Source organism: Vulpes vulpes, chromosome X, assembly GCF_048418805.1.
Source record: "Vulpes vulpes isolate BD-2025 chromosome X, VulVul3, whole genome shotgun sequence".
NCBI lineage: Eukaryota > Metazoa > Chordata > Mammalia > Carnivora > Canidae > Vulpes > Vulpes vulpes.
The window spans coordinates 42,704,067-42,721,450 of record NC_132796.1 but is presented as its reverse complement, the minus strand read 5'-3'; the positions used below and the strand labels follow the sequence as shown (position 1 = coordinate 42,721,450).

The 17,384-nt window shown below is 47.7% G+C and overlaps 1 protein-coding gene across 15 annotated transcripts in view; it reads left to right on the top strand.

The window, feature by feature from the left end:
* Positions 1-443: 443 nt before the first annotated feature.
* Positions 444-17,384, top strand: part of KDM5C (lysine demethylase 5C) — a 32,120-nt gene continuing 15,179 nt past the window's right edge. For 6 of the 15 annotated variants that reach the window (XM_072743453.1, XM_072743455.1, XM_072743449.1 and 3 more), the window contains exons 1-12: positions 531-1,187; positions 5,153-5,230; positions 7,656-7,778; positions 8,084-8,254; positions 8,784-8,915; positions 9,677-9,800; positions 9,911-10,092; positions 11,118-11,276; positions 13,067-13,186; positions 13,318-13,476; positions 14,093-14,274; positions 14,367-14,529. In XM_072743453.1, coding sequence (XP_072599554.1) covers positions 1,038-1,187; positions 5,153-5,230; positions 7,656-7,778; positions 8,084-8,254; positions 8,784-8,915; positions 9,677-9,800; positions 9,911-10,092; positions 11,118-11,276; positions 13,067-13,186; positions 13,318-13,476; positions 14,093-14,274; positions 14,367-14,529 — 1,743 coding nt within the window. In that variant the 5' untranslated portion in view covers positions 531-1,037. Of the gene's footprint in view, positions 1,188-5,152; positions 5,231-7,655; positions 7,779-8,083; positions 8,255-8,780; positions 8,916-9,676; positions 9,801-9,910; positions 10,093-11,117; positions 11,277-13,066; positions 13,187-13,317; positions 13,477-14,092; positions 14,275-14,366; positions 14,530-17,384 lie in introns of all 15 variants that reach the window. The other 9 variants (XM_072743450.1, XM_072743454.1, XM_025988666.2 and 6 more) reach the window with 3 other exon arrangements.

Genomic DNA, 17,384 nt, shown 5'->3' with positions numbered 1-17,384 from the left:
TGCATACAGAACAGTTGAAAGTGTTCATTAAAATGCTGACTGACAATGACTCTTTGGGGGGTATGAATGGAAGCCCCATCTCTGAGAGGCTTCTACACATAACCTTGGATGAAATAAATATTTCCTTCCTCTCCCTGGGACCCAGCATTCCCAAAATCCATAATCCCCAGGGGGTGAGCAGCATCTTGCTCTCCTTCTTTCAGAGGTGTCAGTGCCTAGAGCTGGGAAATCCCTACGTCTTTCCCAACCTGTTTGTCAGAATAAGGGATCCCTCGTATTCAAGCACCCAAAGCCGCCTTCTTTGGCCCACACCGGAAGGACCCTGAAGAAGAAAATGTTGGGGCGGGGCTCGGGCCAGAGCTGAGGTCATAGAGGGGGAGCCAGTTTGGGCCCACCACCCACCAACGCCAGCTCCTCTTCCGGTCTGAATTCGTAGCGCGCATGCGCACCACTGGCCTTTAAACGTGCGCCGCCGGTCCATCCGGAAAAAGGACCCGGCGGTTTAATTACAATATTGCTCCTCCGCCGCCGAGGTGGACTATTTGCTCTCAGTCTGGGAGGTACTTTTGAGTTCCCGCTTCCAAATAGGGAACCCACACTTGCAGATTCAGCTCAGTCCCCACGGGATGAAAGTTTCCTAGGGCTTTGCCTCACGCAACGTATACGAGGCTCGGAGGGACACACCGCGGAGGGATCCGGTTTGTTGTGGTGGGGAGGGGGGGGAGACGCTGACAAACCAAGATGGCGGCGGCGGCGGTGAAGGCCGTGGCGGCAAGGAGGTAACTGTCGTGTTGAAGGCTACAGTAGTTGGGAGGCAGCGGCAGAGTTTGGAAGGAACGGAGCAGGACGAAGAGGCGGTAGCAGTAGCGCCAGCCTGTGCCTCTCGGAGCGCAGCAGCTACACGCCCCCCAAAGCCCTCGGCGGGCGGCGGCCACCCCGCGTAGGGCCTAGTCCCCGAGCAGTGCCTCGGCTTCATACAGCGGCGTCCGCCATGAGTCCTTAAGGGTGGTCCGAGCCCTCCAGTTCTAGGGCCCACCATGGAGCCGGGGTCCGACGACTTCCTGCCGCCGCCGGAGTGCCCTGTGTTCGAGCCTAGCTGGGCCGAGTTCCGAGACCCTTTAGGCTACATCGCGAAAATAAGGCCCATCGCCGAGAAGTCGGGCATTTGCAAGATCCGCCCACCCGCGGTAAGGCCCGGGGTCTGTGGTCGCCGCAGGCGAGGCCGGGGATGAAGAGCTAGGGTAGCTGGCTGAGAATTCTGGGGCGGAGGGCATCTCGAGGTGTGGGGAAACGGGATGGCTGGGACCGCTGTGGATGTGGCGCTGGGTCGGAGAAAGGGTGATGGGGCTAGGGTCCTCTCGTGGTATGAAGCCCTCAAGGGATCTGGGGTCAGAGACCCACCCTCACTCCCACTCCGACTCTTAGGTTCATTCTTGGTAAGGTCCAAAAAAGGGATGCCGAGTGGGCCGAGGAGCCTTCAGAGAAGTACCTGCACATCTCTTAGTTACCCTGGACCACCCAGGTCAAGGCTGCACTGAATAAGGCCATCTTTCCGTTTATTGTCATCACTTCCCTTAAGGCAGGCAGTGTGGTGTAGTGGAAAGACCACAGCTGTAAATGGAGACAGGTACCTGAGTTCAAAATTCTGTGCAGCTTACCAGCTGTGTGACCTTGGAGAAATAACCTAACCTCTCTGAGCCTGTGAAATGAGTCCCGTGAGTGGTTATTTTGAAAATTGGATTAAACTAGATAGAGTCTGTGTAGTAGGTGCTAGGTAAGCGGTAATTATTGTGACTGCGAAGGTGTTTGATGTGGTCATTGGTTTGCTTCTATGTGGGTTGATTCCTATTTACTCACACCCTGCCAGACCAAACCATCTATGATAATGTCCTGGCAGGTCAGTCAGGAAATCAGTCTCTGGGAATGTTCTGTCTGGCTCCCCTGAGATAGGTTTAAGGAATTGTCCCCTTCTTTTCCTAGTGGAAGGCAATATCCTTCCCTGCGTATCACCCCCCAGGCTTGACTTCTACGGATAGGCTTGGACCAGTCAGCTTGACAGCTTGGTATGGGTCCTTCTCAGATTTGTATGGTGTTCTGTCCCAGGATATAGCAGGTCCCAGACAAAAGGGTATTCTTGGACTTCCAAAAACAGAATGGAGCTATGGAAGTCTGTCTCCTTTGGAACACTCGATTCCCAGAGGTCAATGACAAAGGGCATATCTTTGTTCTTAGGCCTGGCTTCAGGCTGCAAGAAGTCCCCCAAGGGCTAGGATAGGCTGCCACCTTGCTTGCATGGAGGAGAAATGATGATGTGTGTTGCTCAGTCGCCACTTGGGATTCCAAAGGCAGGAATTGAGTTTGGAACAGGGTGTTTCTGAGTGGGCGTCTCCGGTCTGAAAGGGGATAGGAAGCCTGACTGCCACCTGAGGAGGGCACCACAGGCCTCCTTATCCAACTTGGTGTTTTCTGGTGTTCAGCCACAGATCTAGGCTAGTTTCAAATGGATCTTTTAGGAGGTGTTGCGTAAACCAATTTTTTCCTAGTTGGAGCCTGGCCACTGATCTCTAAGGTATCCTTGTTCATGGTGAATGAGTGGCATTAGGTAGTTAGAAGTCAGGAAGGCACTAAGCAGAAAGGAGAGGTTGGAGTCCTGGGCAGCCTCAAGGAGGCACTCCCTGGAGTGGTCCAGCATGCCTGTGGGAAAGAAGTATATCTGACACAGGGGGTGGCTGAGGCCTGTATTTCTATTTTTCTGCCTTGAACTTACGGGCAGGGTGGCCTCGTGCAGGTGTTACCCTTCCTTAGGGGACCGGGAAGGGAAAAAGTGACGTGTGTGTGTGTGTGTGTGTGTGTGTGTGTGTGTGTGTGTGTGAGAGAGAGAGAGAGGGGGGGGGGAGGCCCCCCCCCCCCGCGTGACCTGCAAGGGGCCATCTTTTGTTATGCTTCTCCTCTGTACCCCAATAGTGTATTTTCTTTTCCTCCAGTCCTGGAAACCTGGTCTCTTTGGTTTTGTTCAGTTTTTTGTTTTTTGTTTTCCTCCTGTAGGGCTGCTCCTACGCCACCTTTAGGCAGCCAGGCCTTTTGGCTGGAATTTGAAGCACTCACCCAAGTTGTGCTTGGGCCCACAGTGGGAACCTTGTATGGGTGGGTGCTTGGAAATTGGAGGTTTGCCTAAGGAAGGGTGATTTGGGTTTTGAGTTGCTAGATGGTTGACTGCTAGTCTTGGGGAAGATGGGTAGGAGAAGAATGTTGGTACCCGGAGTAGACCCAGGGGATCTGGGAAGGGCCTTGCTTCCTGTATTACGTAGCCAACTTTTTACTCACCATCCTGATAATACTGGTGTGTTTGGCACACAGGTGTATGAGACGAAGGCAGGATGAGGGAGCTCATAGGTCCCATGGAGAACAGGGCAGGGAGGTTTGCTGGACCTTCCACACCTATCTGTTGCACCCACAGCTCCTTCTCTAGGATTCAGTTTTGCCATTTCCTGTCAGGTTGCTTGATGCTGTACTTATATAGAACTCGATTCAGCAAAAAAAGAAGGGTGCCTGGAGTTTTGAGTTTGAATCCCTTTTTACCTGTACTAAGGGGACTGCCCTACTGATGGCTGGCAAGAGGACATGGGGTGCTTGTCTGGGCATGAGACATACCATTTTAGTCTTCTCTCTCTCCCTGTCTCTATCTCTCTCCTTTTTTTTTTTTTTTTTTTAATTTTCCCGTGCTTCACTGAGCCCCAGGTGTTTGCTGCAAACCTCTCTCAGCTGAGGGGTTGAGGGGACTATATGTGCATGCAAGTGAGAGTCCTCTTGCCTCTTTTCTAAAAGAATGTGTGCAGAAGAGGCCAACAGTTTTTTTTTTTTTTTACTACCTCCCACTTCCATATGTATGCATGTGTGTGCGTGTACGAACACTGGTATCCTGGTGTAGTGCAAAGAGCCTTGGACTGGAGGTCAGAAGACATGGGTTCTAGTCTTGGCTCTGCCACTAAATCAGCATGTGATGTTGGAGAAACCGCATTTCTTCTTTGGGCCTCATTTTCCCCATTCATAAAATGAATGGGTTACTGGAGGTTCTTTTTACCACTCCCCAGGAGCTGAGGCTCTGGGGAGGAGAGGACTGTGCAAGGTTTGGGGAGGCCATCAGTGAGGGGCTCCCCATAGCCACCCTTTGGGTAGGACACAACAAGCTTAAACTTGGCAGGATAGAGTCACCCTCCCCACCCTTTTCATTATCTTTCCCTGACTTCCTTCCTCTCCAAATTCTCCCATTTGCCACCACAGTTGGGTATTCCATCACTTATCTCCCCTGTGCCCCCCACCCCCCACCCCCTGCCTCTTCCTGTACTGGGCAGGTGTTTGAGAGAGGACCCACAGGAAACCTTCCAGTCTGGGTGAGTGATGCAGATTCTTGCTTTTCCCTGCAGTGTTTGTCTCAGGCACTTTAAACTGAGAGAACAGACGTTAAAGGCCCAAACCTTTAAATCCTGCTAGGATCGGAGCTGAGCTGCTGTGCATGTGTATTAGGTGGTGGGGTCAGCTTAAAATATCATCTTAAGGACAATTCCTTTGGGGATAACATTTTCATTTTCATTTGAAAACCAGTTTAATTTTCCATATCAGTCTTATGAGGAAGCCAGGGCAAGTGTTCATATTCCCGCCTTACATGAGAAAACCGGCCCAAAAAGGTAAAAATCCCATAGCTCATAAGTAGTAGAGCTAGAACAGGAACTAAAGTCTTCTGACTCCAGATCCTTTGTGCTTACCAGTAGTTCTAGCCTGTGTTCTATAGCACATGCCTGGGGAATAAGGAGTTAATGTTGATGTAGGGAGAGTTTGGGGTCAACTGTTTTGGGTCCCCTATCTCTATTTCTTGAAATCTAGGCACTGTACTGTTGAGAAGGACTTGGGAGAAATTTTCCAGGACATGTGCTTAGGGCATTGAGTATGGACTTGAGGGGCTGCTAGGGCCCTATTGTGAATCCTGGGCAGTGGGTAGTGGGTTGGGTGTTTGCCAGGTTAAAGAGTCGGGTGGCCAGAGGTCTGGGGAGGCACGAATGGGATGCTGAGCTGCTTGTGGTGCCCTCTGGTCTTACACTCCGCTGGAATAACCCAACTCCCTTTCCCCTCTGTAACTCCCCCCCCCCTCCCCCAGGACTGGCAGCCACCCTTTGCTGTAGAAGTGGACAACTTCAGGTTTACACCCCGAATCCAGAGGCTGAATGAACTAGAGGTGAGAAGACTAGCAGCTGATGGCGGGATTGGGCGAATGAATACCTGAGCTCTGATCCCACTTCCCTCATTCCTTCTCAGGCTAAGGTACTTTACCCGACTTGGCCTTTATTCTCTCTTCTGTGAAGTTGCATGGAGGTCATGGAGGAAGCTTTAGAGCTCTGAATATAACCAAGAGCAGGAGCATTTAGCATCTCCAGTCTGATAGCTCAAAGACTGGGTATCTCCGTTTCCCTAAAGGTTTGCTACTTCTGAGACTCCTGTTGGCTAATGTATCATACCTGAGTCAACAAAAGGGAAATGGGTTGGCTGAGCCCTTTCTTTCTTGGCCAGTTGAGTGTGGCCTCATTATCCAATTCATCCACAGCACTGTGCTTCCTTTTATGGGGCTTGATAAGGTGGGGCATGAGGTGGATGGGCAGAAACAACACAAGAACTGGTCTGTATGGAGGCCAGAGTGGTTATAAATTTGACCAGGGGTTAGGCAGATAGGCTTTTCCCTCTCCCTTTTGTTCTGTACAGGAAGTCCAGGCCCTTTGCATGGATAGGGGAAGTTCTCCACTAAGGGCTTGAGAATGCCCTGGGGGTAATGAGAGTGGGTGCTTTGAAGCCAGTTCCAGGGAGGATCCTGGAGTTTCCCACAGAAGATGTAGTTTACAAGTTTGCTACCACTATTCAGTCATTGTTATATATCCACAAACCTTACTAGATGTCCTGGGGAGAGGACGTATTAGGGCCAACTGGAAACCCATGACCTAAAGCCTTAACTTGTTTCTAGACCACAGTTCCTCAGCCTTGACAATATTGACATCTTGGCCCAGATAATTTTTTGTTGTGGGGGGACTGTCCAATGTATCGTAGGATATTTGTCAGCACTCCGACTTCTACCTGTTAGATGCCAGTAATATCTTTTCCCAGTTACAGCAACCAAAAATATCTCCAGGCATTGCTAAATGTCTCCTGGGGTGGGAGTAGGGGGCAACATTGTTCTCATTGAGAACCACTGTTCTAGAGTCTGTCTGTATGCTGTCCTGGTCAGACCAAAAGTCCTCTCGTGAAGGGGTTATAAGTTCCTTAAAGAAATGGATCTGACTAGGTCTGTGAAGGTACAGCTAAGTGCTATATGATGTTACCTAGTATGGGACAAGAGTAGGGTTTTTTTTTTTTTTTTTTTTTTTTTTTATGAAAGAGAGAGAGAGAGAGAGAGAAAGAGGCAGAGACACAGGCAGAGGGAGAAGCAGGCTCCATGCACTGGAAGCCCGATGTGGGATTCAATCCCGGGTCTCCAGGATCGTGCCCTGGGCCAAAGGCAGGCGCCAAACCGCTGCGCCACCCAGGGATCCCCAAGAGTAGGTTTTTTAGAGGTACTGTGCTGGCTAATGATGAGGAAGAGCAAGGATGAGGCCAAGATTAGAAAGCTAAGGGGTTAAAGTGGAGGGAGTAGAGTTCCTGGCCTCTTCCAGGTTCTCATAGCTAAAGAGCCATAGTTTGTTTATTTCTACAAACAGACCTTAGTTTTCCCCATCTATGAAATAGAACTGTTTCTATTCCTCTAATAGGATACAAGCAAGGTGGAGAATGGTAAGGACTCTAGTTCTCCCTAGAATCAGGCCCTCCGACCAGTGCAAGGTGTTTCTAGACTTGGGGCTTTCGAGAGTCTTTCTTGGGCCACTGAAATATCAGGGAAGCATGGTACATGCCTTGTTCCCAGGATCCTTGGCCCTCAGCAAGTCCTGGTTTGGCCAGGTCCCAGCGCTGCTTTGGTACACTGTCTTAGTTCTTCAGGCCATTCTGCCTCCAGCATGTACTCTCTACCATCAGCCCCCACGGGACAAGTTTGGTGGTGCATAAGAAGAGGTAAATGTGCTCTTTTGGAGCCTTCAATCTCTGAAACATGCCAAGAGCTTAGATATAGTTTTGGATATTCCAGAAGGCCTCCATTGTTTTTCTTGTAAGTCCACCCTTCTGGAGTAAGTGGACTGGGCAATTATTTTATTTTCCTTTTATAATCAGTAGATGGAGATCCAGAGAGTAGAACCAATTTGTTCAAGGCTATACAGCAAATCAGCAGGGAACGGCTAAAACTTACTTGACATTTGGGTCTCTTGGTACCTGCTGTTTGACTTAAGGCAACAGAGGTTCTCTGTAGAAGAGATGATGATACACAACCCTGACAGAGATTGAGAGGGTGTGTATGTAAAGCTTTGGCCTTGTGCCGTGACCTTCTCTGTTGGGCTTTTCCTATTGACGGTGGCAGAGATGAGACAGGTGGGCTAAGCACTGCCTACACTTTGGGACCCATTTCATGGGAGAAACCCTGGATGGTGAGCTGCTCTGTATACCCTTTCAACTCTTCTAAAATTAGGCCAGAAGACAGGGGTCAGGTGGAGGGGGAGGCCAGCCTCTTTGAGCCATTTCTTTTCCAGGCCCAAACAAGAGTGAAGCTGAACTACTTGGACCAGATTGCCAAATTCTGGGAAATCCAGGGCTCCTCCTTAAAGATTCCCAATGTAGAACGGCGGATCTTGGACCTCTACAGCCTCAGCAAAGTAAGAAAAGGTTTTTCTCAAAACCCTCCCTACCCCTTAATATCCTTGATACTCTGGGGGCTCCCTTGGTTTGGATATTAGATCTCTAGGCTGCAGTGGAAGGGGCACAGTCTGGTAACACATGTGTCACCAGAACTTCTTGGCATCTCTTACTGTAATCTGAATCTGATCGGTGGTGGTAGGAGGAGGGGTTAGCCCCCAGTGAGGTAAGGGGCTGGAGTTGTCCTCATCACCCTTTCTGCAGGCCTACTCCCTTATGTACATACACACAGCACATCCACATCCCTTCCTGCTTGTCCCTGCAGATCGTGGTGGAGGAAGGTGGCTATGAAGCCATCTGCAAAGACCGTCGGTGGGCCCGGGTGGCCCAGCGCCTCAACTACCCACCAGGCAAAAACATAGGCTCCCTGCTACGCTCCCACTATGAACGCATCGTTTACCCCTATGAGATGTACCAGTCTGGAGCCAACCTGGTGGTAAGGATGCCAGGCTGGGGTGGAAGAAGGCTTTCCCCCACACCAGAAGCAGATTTCTCATACTTGCTCTTAATGGAACTGGTGCAGTGGGCTGGAGACCTGGGAGCTAGACTCTACCCTTTTCTAGTGATGCTTATTCTCTTCCCATACTGCCCAGGGTCACACGTCTTGGGGTTGCCCACAGGACGAGCCTACTATCCAATATGTGACAAGGTTTTAACTGATAAAGGAATAGGAGGGAGAGACATTTTGGGCTGGAGAGGTCTGGGAAGAAATGGCATCTGATTTAGTTAGGGAGGTGGTTGTGGGAGGTGGTTTGAAAGTGGAATGACATAAGCAAAGGTAAGAGAAGAATTCTCAAAGTGTGTGCTGGTGTCGTTGATAACGACCAGTGGAACAGGGCCTATTGTTGCGGTCAGGCAGGTGCAGCTCCACAACTTTGTTTGCTATTGGGTAAGGATAGAGAGGAGTCACTGATGGTGGCCGGGGCCCCATTCCCTGACCCTTACTCGTCACTTGTCCCCAGCAGTGCAACACACGTCCATTTGATAATGAGGAAAAGGACAAGGAGTACAAACCCCACAGTATCCCCCTTCGACAGTCCGTGCAGCCTTCCAAGTTCAATAGCTATGGCCGGCGGGCCAAGAGGCTGCAGCCTGATGTGAGTACTCCACTTCTAACTTAGAGCTTTGGGGGTGGTGATGGGAGTCCACAAAGTTCTGACCAGAGTTCTGTTTCCTGTTTTACTCTCCCTTCACTCTATTTTCCTGAGTTCCGAGCAGTGGTGTGCCCCCCGGTTTCTTGATCTTTCTCCTTCACTCTCAGCTGAACTTCTGATCTGTGTCTTAATCTGCTCATTCACTGTCTTTTTCTGTGTCTGCCTTTTTTTCTTACCTGTCTTGTTCTTTCCAGACTCACTCTGCTCCTAGGGCTAGAGCTCTTCTTTTCCCTCATACCTCTATCCTAGCTTGAGGCAGCAGCTTATGTGCCAGGCATTGTTCTAGGCACTGGGGGGATACAAGAAGGAACTAGATGGACATTGTCCCTGGGCTCACCGGAGCATGTTGTATAGTAGGTAATATTAGTTACTGCCATCTACTGGTAGTGTCAGACACTGTTAGATTTCTCTCTCTGTGTTCTCCCCAAGCCCCTTTGTGAACCTCCTTGGAAGGTAGGACTTAATATTCTCATTTTACAGTTGGGAAAGCTGAAATTCCACCTTAATTTCTTTCCAAGAGAGAGCTAATGGGGGAGCTCACTTAACTCTAGTCTCCAAAAAGCAGCTCTGAGTTCTTGACCCGGCCTGCTTCTGCCTCCTGGCATGAGCTCAAGCAATATATAGTCCAAGCTATCGTTCTTTTAGGTTGGAGCAGTTTGCCTCAGATAGCAGACTTAATTCATTTCCTTTTTCTCCCCTCCCAGCCGGAACCCACGGAGGAAGACATTGAAAAGAATCCAGAGCTGAAGAAGCTGCAGATCTATGGGGCAGGCCCCAAGATGATGGGCCTGGGCCTCATGGCCAAGGATAAGACATTGCGGAAGAAAGGTGAGGCCTGACAGGCTGGGGCAGTGTGAAGGATGGCCTCACCTGGGGAGAGGAGGCGGGGCCCTGACTGTTCTAGACCTGTACTTTAGAGCCACTCTTCCCTCTCCCAGATAAGGAAGGGCCTGAGTGTCCCCCCACCGTAGTGGTGAAGGAGGAGTCAGGCGGGGATGTGAAGGTGGAGTCAACCTCACCTAAGACCTTCCTGGAGAGCAAGGAGGAGCTGAGTCACAGCCCAGAGCCGTGCACCAAGATGACCATGAGACTACGGAGGAACCACAGCAATGCCCAGTTTGTAAGGACCCAGCCCTGACTTCCTAATGCTCTGCTTCTCATCCCTTCAGCGAGCATTTCCCCAGCATGGCTCTGGACCAGGTTGCATTAAGCAGAAAAGTGGGCCTGGTGGGCCCTGCCCTCAGGTAGCTCACTTAATTGGGGAACCAAGGCCAACTCACATGGAACAAAGGACGAGAAAGGGTGATCAAGTGCTGTCAACATGAAGTGCTGGAAGGGTCCAGAGAAGGAGGCTCCCTCCATTGCTTCAGGATAAAGGCTAAGCTCCTCATTATCATGCATGATCCAGTCCCTGCTGACCTCTAGCCTCATTCCCCAGCACTGCCCACCTCACTCCTCTGCTATAGCCACACTGAACTACTTATAGGTATGTTCATTTTTTCCCCTGAGATGCACCATGCTCTCTTTCCCCCATCCTTTTGTACGTGCTATCTCTTCTACCTGGAAGAGTTCCCCTGTGCTCTCCCCCATTGCCAGACTTTAGTTTGCCTGCAGGTTTTAGTCAGTTTCAAATGTCATTGTCAGGTATCACCTTTTCAGTGAAGTCCTTCCTCAAAGCTATTCTCCTTATCTCCAGCTGATTTGAGTGCTCCCTTCTCTAGGCTCCCCTGGTACCCTCTCTAGACTGATAGTGGCAGTTTCCACACTACCCTTTAATTTTTATGAATATATGTCTCTGGAATACCATGTGCCTTTAGAAGGCAGATGTCATGTCTTATTCATTGCTGTATTTCAGAGTCCAGCACAGTGTTGAACATGTAAGTGCTCAGTGTTTACTGAATTAATAAAAATGGGAGATTTCATGACTGAATGATAAAGACTGCTCTCACAGCTCTACCAGTTTTTTTGGGGAGATGGTATGTGCATATAGTTAAACTCCAAAACTAGCACGATTAGCCTGTAACAGAGCTGTGAATGATCTAGCCAGCAGGCACGGTGGATTTCTAATGGAGAGCTCTGTGGACTAGGGTGCTGTCTGTAGGACAGGGCTTAGATTGATGAACCGTTGCCTCCTTTTCCTGGCAGATCGAATCATACGTGTGCCGGATGTGTTCCCGAGGAGATGAGGATGACAAGCTTCTGCTGTGTGATGGCTGTGATGACAACTACCACATCTTCTGCCTGCTGCCTCCTCTGCCTGAGATTCCCAAGGGTGTCTGGCGGTGCCCAAAGTGTGTCATGGCGGTAAGGTCCTCCCAGCCTCACTTCACGTCTGCCTCATAGGGTATTCTTGCCTTCCTTCATCAGGCCTTATTGACAAACTTCCTAGCTCAGCCACAATTCAATGTTTTAGAACCCTGGGGAGGCCAGGCTGGGCAGAGTTTGGGGAGAGAGTAGAGGAGACCTAGCCTTTGCTTGTGTCCCCCTGGGAGCCGCCAGACTACCTGGGGAGATGAGAGTCGTAATTGGATGGATCCTTTGCCGATGTAGAGTCAGGTGCTAAATTATGTGTTAGAAACTCTGAGGTGTAGAAGTTCAGAGGAAAGGAAAATGACAAAAGGTAGCAATCAGGAAAGGTGACAGGAATGAGATTTGGAGGATAGGAATATGAAGGAAAAATTGTTCTTTTAATTTCCAAGCTTTTTATTCTTTGGTGTTTTTTTTTTTTTTTTTAAGAAAGCTTGGAAAATAGGCAAATTACCTATCATTTCACCACCTAGAGATAGCCATTGTTAATAGTCTGGTATATTTTCTTCTCATCTTTTCATTATTGCGAAACTATAACAAGTTTGGGCTCTTATTATATATTTTCATTTGCTGTCTTATAATCATTTTTCTATGTTGTTACATTTATTCATGGGTAGTGATTTGTTTTTTCTTGTAGGGGAGGGTCCATCATATGGGTATAGTCCTTAGTTCATTTTCCTTTTGTTTTGGTAATTTCATTAGTTTGTAGTGATATAGGCTTTAACTGGAAGAGGTGGGCAGGCTTTGTAAACTTGGGATGGAGGCATGCTGGAGCAAGGATGTTTGGGGAGGATGCATCTTAGGGTAAGAGGGGCGGTAAGGAGAGCACCTAAAGCAGCAGTGAGGGCTGAGAGGTCCAGTAAGTCTGCCAGGTCCATTCCATTAGCTTGCTTCCTTCATCCAAATTCTGGGCACTCATCTACATTTTTCTCTGGGTTTCTGGAGAGCAGTTGTTGATGTTTCTGGAGAGCAGATATTGATGGTCTTTTGTCTTGTCTTAGGGACTCAAATGTGGCCCTAGAGACCAGGTATGTGTGTACGCACACATATACACACAGCTGAGAAAAGAGACCAGGGCAGTGCATAATGGCCTTGGAAATGGCGGGAATTCCTTCAGGAAGGAGTTTGGATACCAGCAGCATCATAGACAGTGAAGGCTGTCAGCTCTACTTGGCTCTAAGTGGTTCTGGTCCAGCAGACCAGATTGACATTGATTTTTCCAGACATGAGTGAATCTAACTCTGGGATACATACAGCTCTCACCTAAAACCATGAACATAGGTACAAAGCAAGGTAGTCTTACGCCCTGTCTTCTGAAACAGTCTAATGAACAGGAATAGTGTAGAAGCTAGCGCCTTTGACTTCCATCCTCTGAGTTAGTGGAATATTCAGCGCCATTTTCCCAGGCTTGTAGTTCCAGTCTGGGCATAAGAAAGTTTCCTTAGGTACCCTGTTTAAACTCCCTGTTTTAAGCTCAAGAGGAAAACATGGTGGCAGAGGAGCATAAGATAGCATATCTAAGTCAGAGTTCATGATTTCGATGGTAGAGTCCTAAAGGAAGGAAAGAGCAAAAGCACAGCAACAGTGCCTGTGGGGAATGAAAAGACTAAGCCACAGCACTGGGAAAAAAAGGTGGAGCTATAAAGTGAGGCCTGCCTCAGGGGTCTTGAGAGCAGACCTAGGGCTCTTCTTCCTCCCTGCTCCTATCCCATATTCCAGCTCCGCTCCTTAGGGTTTTCCACCTCTGTGCCCTCTGCTGTGGTGACATGTTCTCCTTTGGGTTTCAGGAGTGTAAGCGCCCCCCTGAAGCCTTTGGCTTTGAGCAGGCTACCCGGGAATACACTCTGCAGAGCTTTGGCGAGATGGCTGACTCCTTTAAAGCCGATTACTTCAACATGCCTGTGCACGTAGGTGACGGAGGGCTGGGGTAGCATCAGGGCTAGGGTCATAGATGTTGGTGCCTGAGAGGCTTGGCTCTCTTGGGTCATTGGGGCCAGGATGTGGTGGGCCACAGTCATCTGCTACCCCTGTTCCCCAGATGGTGCCTACAGAACTCGTGGAGAAGGAGTTCTGGCGGCTGGTGAACAGCATTGAAGAAGATGTGACCGTCGAGTATGGGGCTGACATCCATTCCAAAGAATTTGGCAGCGGTTTCCCCGTCAGTGATAATAAGCGGCACCTAACTCCAGAGGAGGAGGTGAGTGGGTGATTCACGGTTATATGTCAGCTGTGTGAGTTTCAGCAGGTCATTTAGTATCTCTGTTGGGGTAGGGGGTAATTATGCCTGCTTCAAATGGTTGCTGTGAGATGTAGATAAGATGGTATATGTAGAAAACAGCCCGAGATCTGGTATGACATCTCTAGCCATGAGATTGGCTATTTCTTTCTAGAACGAGGATAGTATCTACCTTACAAATTTGTTACAAGAACTAAATGAGAAGGTGTATGAAATACTTGGCAGGGTGCCTGGTTCATTCATAAGAAGAGTCCAGTGACTGGTAATGTATGTGTAGGAAAAAATGAGGGCCCAGGCCTACCTCAAGAGAAGGGTGCATTTTGGTCCAGAGCAGGGGCTTTTAGCTTGCAGATATTTTGGTGGGTGAGTATTTCTATAAAACTCCCTAAAATCGAATGGAATTGAAATCTTGTATGTATGCATTTGGCTAGTGGGGGTGGGTAGGAGGTGGAGAAAGTCTATGGTATCTCAGATGTGTCAAAAGGTCTGTGACCTCAAAATTAAGGTTCCCTGGGCTAAAGATCTCAGCTCTGTAGCATAACCCTCATCCCCTTTCCACAAATACCCAACCTGACAGGAGTATGCTACCAGTGGTTGGAACCTGAATGTGATGCCAGTGTTGGAGCAGTCTGTACTGTGCCACATCAATGCGGATATTTCTGGCATGAAGGTGCCCTGGCTGTATGTGGGCATGGTCTTTTCAGCCTTTTGCTGGCATATTGAGGATCACTGGAGTTACTCCATTAACTACCTCCATTGGTGAGTGGGGCCCCTGGGAAGCCAGGGAGGCAGAGTAGGTTCCCTCAGGACCATGTGCATGACCACCATGTGTCCCCTTTCCATGTGACCAGGGGTGAGCCGAAGACCTGGTATGGGGTACCCTCACTTGCAGCAGAACATTTGGAAGAGGTGATGAAGAAGCTGACACCTGAGCTCTTTGATAGCCAGCCTGACCTCCTGCACCAACTTGTCACCCTCATGAATCCCAACACCCTCATGTCCCATGGTGTGCCGGTGAGTGCTCAGGAAACAGGAACAAGGGGTAGGAATGATGTAGCGATGTCCTTTGTGGTGGTGGTGGTGATCATCCAGAATTTACCCCGGCCTCTTTCTTATTCCTTTTCTATCTTAATTTGACAACTGTACATAATAGTGGTTAGATAGGCAATGTGGTGGTGAGCCCTCTGGACCTTGTGTTTGAGGGCAACACCTCAGGATGGCTTCTTTTCATGTCTGTATTCTAGCCAGTGGAAGAGGGAAATGGGAAAAGGACAGGGCAAGACAAGTCTCCTTATTTTTAAAGTCTCACATCATTTCCATTCATCTTCTGTTAGTCACAACTTAGTCACATGGCCACATCTAGCTGCAAGGAGAACTGGAAAATGTGATTTTTATTCTGAATGGTCACATTCCAGTTACAAATTCATATTGTTGTGAAAGAAGGTAAGAATGAATATTGGGGGATAACTAGCTGTCGTTGACATGTAGCACTTCTGGGAGCAATGGGTGCTTTTTTTTATTTTTTACTTATGTAACAAGTCAGGAGTTCCATGGTAGTAATTATTTTGTAACATATAAGTGTATTAAGTCAACATGTTGTACATTTTAAACGTATACAGTATTATATGTCACACATCTCAGTAGTGCTGGAGAGGAGTACATAACTTCTTTCTAAAAAGGCCTAATATCTGTCAACACTTAAAGTTGAACCCAGAGTGCTGGACTGAACCTATCCTCCTCTGTGGACTCCATAAAACACTTTGCTGGTTATACAGTCTGGCTTGTCTGTAATGGAATTTCTAGCATTAGCATCAGTCAGTTTTCTGGTGTGGATCTTAAGACAGCCTGATCAGTTCTGTAGGAACAGTAATTAGTATATCTTCCACCTGTGCTTTGAGTCTTATTCTATACTACTTTTCCTCCCAACCCCCGCCCCTCCCCACCACCTTGGCTTCCCTGCCACTTAGTCTAACACATGGGACATGGTAGGCAGTCACTTCATATTGAATTAATGTCTCCTTGATATCCCCGATCATCTATATAGTAGGGCTTTGGACTAGGTCAGTGATTCTCACCCACAGTCCTTGCCTTCACCTTGATTTAATACACTACATGCCCAATAATAATATTCATTATATACTACTATATATACTAAGCATTGAGGGATCTAGAGAATTAGAAGTGTATACCACAACAGTTCAGGCAGCCTTCCCCCACACAAGATGGTGGGGGTGGGGGGATGGGCATCTTTTTCCCTCACTGCCTCACTCCGTTTAAAAACTACTGGACTTGAGGGGTGGAGATGATTGAAGGCCCTTCCACTTCTCTTCATAAGTAGGCATTGGGTCTGACTTTTCCTCATACTCCTTTCTTCCTGACCCACAGTACGGTATTAGTCCTTGCCTAGTGTCAGGAAAAATTAATTGTAGGAGTGGAAGAGGATCCTTAAGGATTTAGACAGCTAAGAGATCTATATATATATAGATATATAGCTATATGTATATATATGTACTGTATATATCTATATATATGGCTGTTTAATCCTTACCTCTTTTTAAGAAAACTTGAATACAGATTTTTAAACATGTGCTCTTTGCTTCCAGCTCCACAGCATTTGCCCTGCTCATGGCTCGCCAGCTGCTGCTTCACCCCCCACCCCCATCCCCTACCCTGCCCCTCCTATAGGTGGTTCCCAGCATCTCCAGACTCTTTGGACTTGGCAGTATCCCCTCAATCCAAGGCATCTGATTTTCATATTCTTATGCTGGCAGGTTGCAGTTTAGCCAGCTGAAGCTCCCCAAGGAGCTATCTTTAGCCCAGCCCCTCCCCCCTTCCCCTTTGGTGGAAGGCGGCCATTTCTTTTTATAGCTATATAGTGTAAGTATTTATTTTCATTATAAAAGAAACCTACCCCCTTTTCAGAAGATGGAAATTTAAAGTGGTCATCCCTATTTCCTCCACACTTTGTTACATTTCTGTTATTCTCCTATGTAAATTTTGACATAACAATAATTAGTGTGTGGATTTTATCATCTCTTTTTAAGTTTAATGATCTAGAACAGCACTGTCCAGTTTGGTAGCCACTAGCCACATGTGGCTGCTGAGCACTTGAAATAAGGTTAATCTCATCTGAAATGTGCTGAAAGTATAAAACACGTTGGATGTCAAGACTTAGTATGATAATATCTCACGAATACTTTATTATGTACCATTTGATACATTGAAATGGTAATATTGTGGATATATTAAATAAAATACATTGAAGTTAATTTCACCTGTTTCTTTTTACTTTTTTAATGTGGCTACTAGAGAATTTAAAAGTACTTATGTGGCTGATGCTATATTTCTGTTGGACAGTGTTGATCTAGAATGATTTTTGCTTCCTTAGTATAAACTGTTTATAACTATCTTTTTAAAAAAAACCTTATTGCAGTATAATTTCCATAAAATTCACCCATTTTAAGCACACACAGTTCAGTGATTTTACAGAATTGTGCTACCATCACCACAATCCAGTTTTAGGACATTTATCACCCCAAAAAGATCCTCATGCCCTCTTGTAGTCACTCTCCATTCTAACCCCCTAGCTCCAGGCAACCACCAGTCTAGTCTGCCTTCTGTCTCTAGAGATTTCACTTTTCTGGAGAGTTCATGTGAATGGGATAATATGTGGTCTTTTGCATCCAGCTTGTTTCACTTAATATTTTCAGGGTTTGTCCACGTTATAGCATGTGTCAGAACTCCATTCCTATTTATGGTGGAATAGTATATTTTATGGAAGTACCACATTTTGTTTATTCATTCACCACTTGATGGCTGTTGGGGTCATTTTTAACAGCTGCAGAATGTGAGGAGAGCTTTATGAGCTA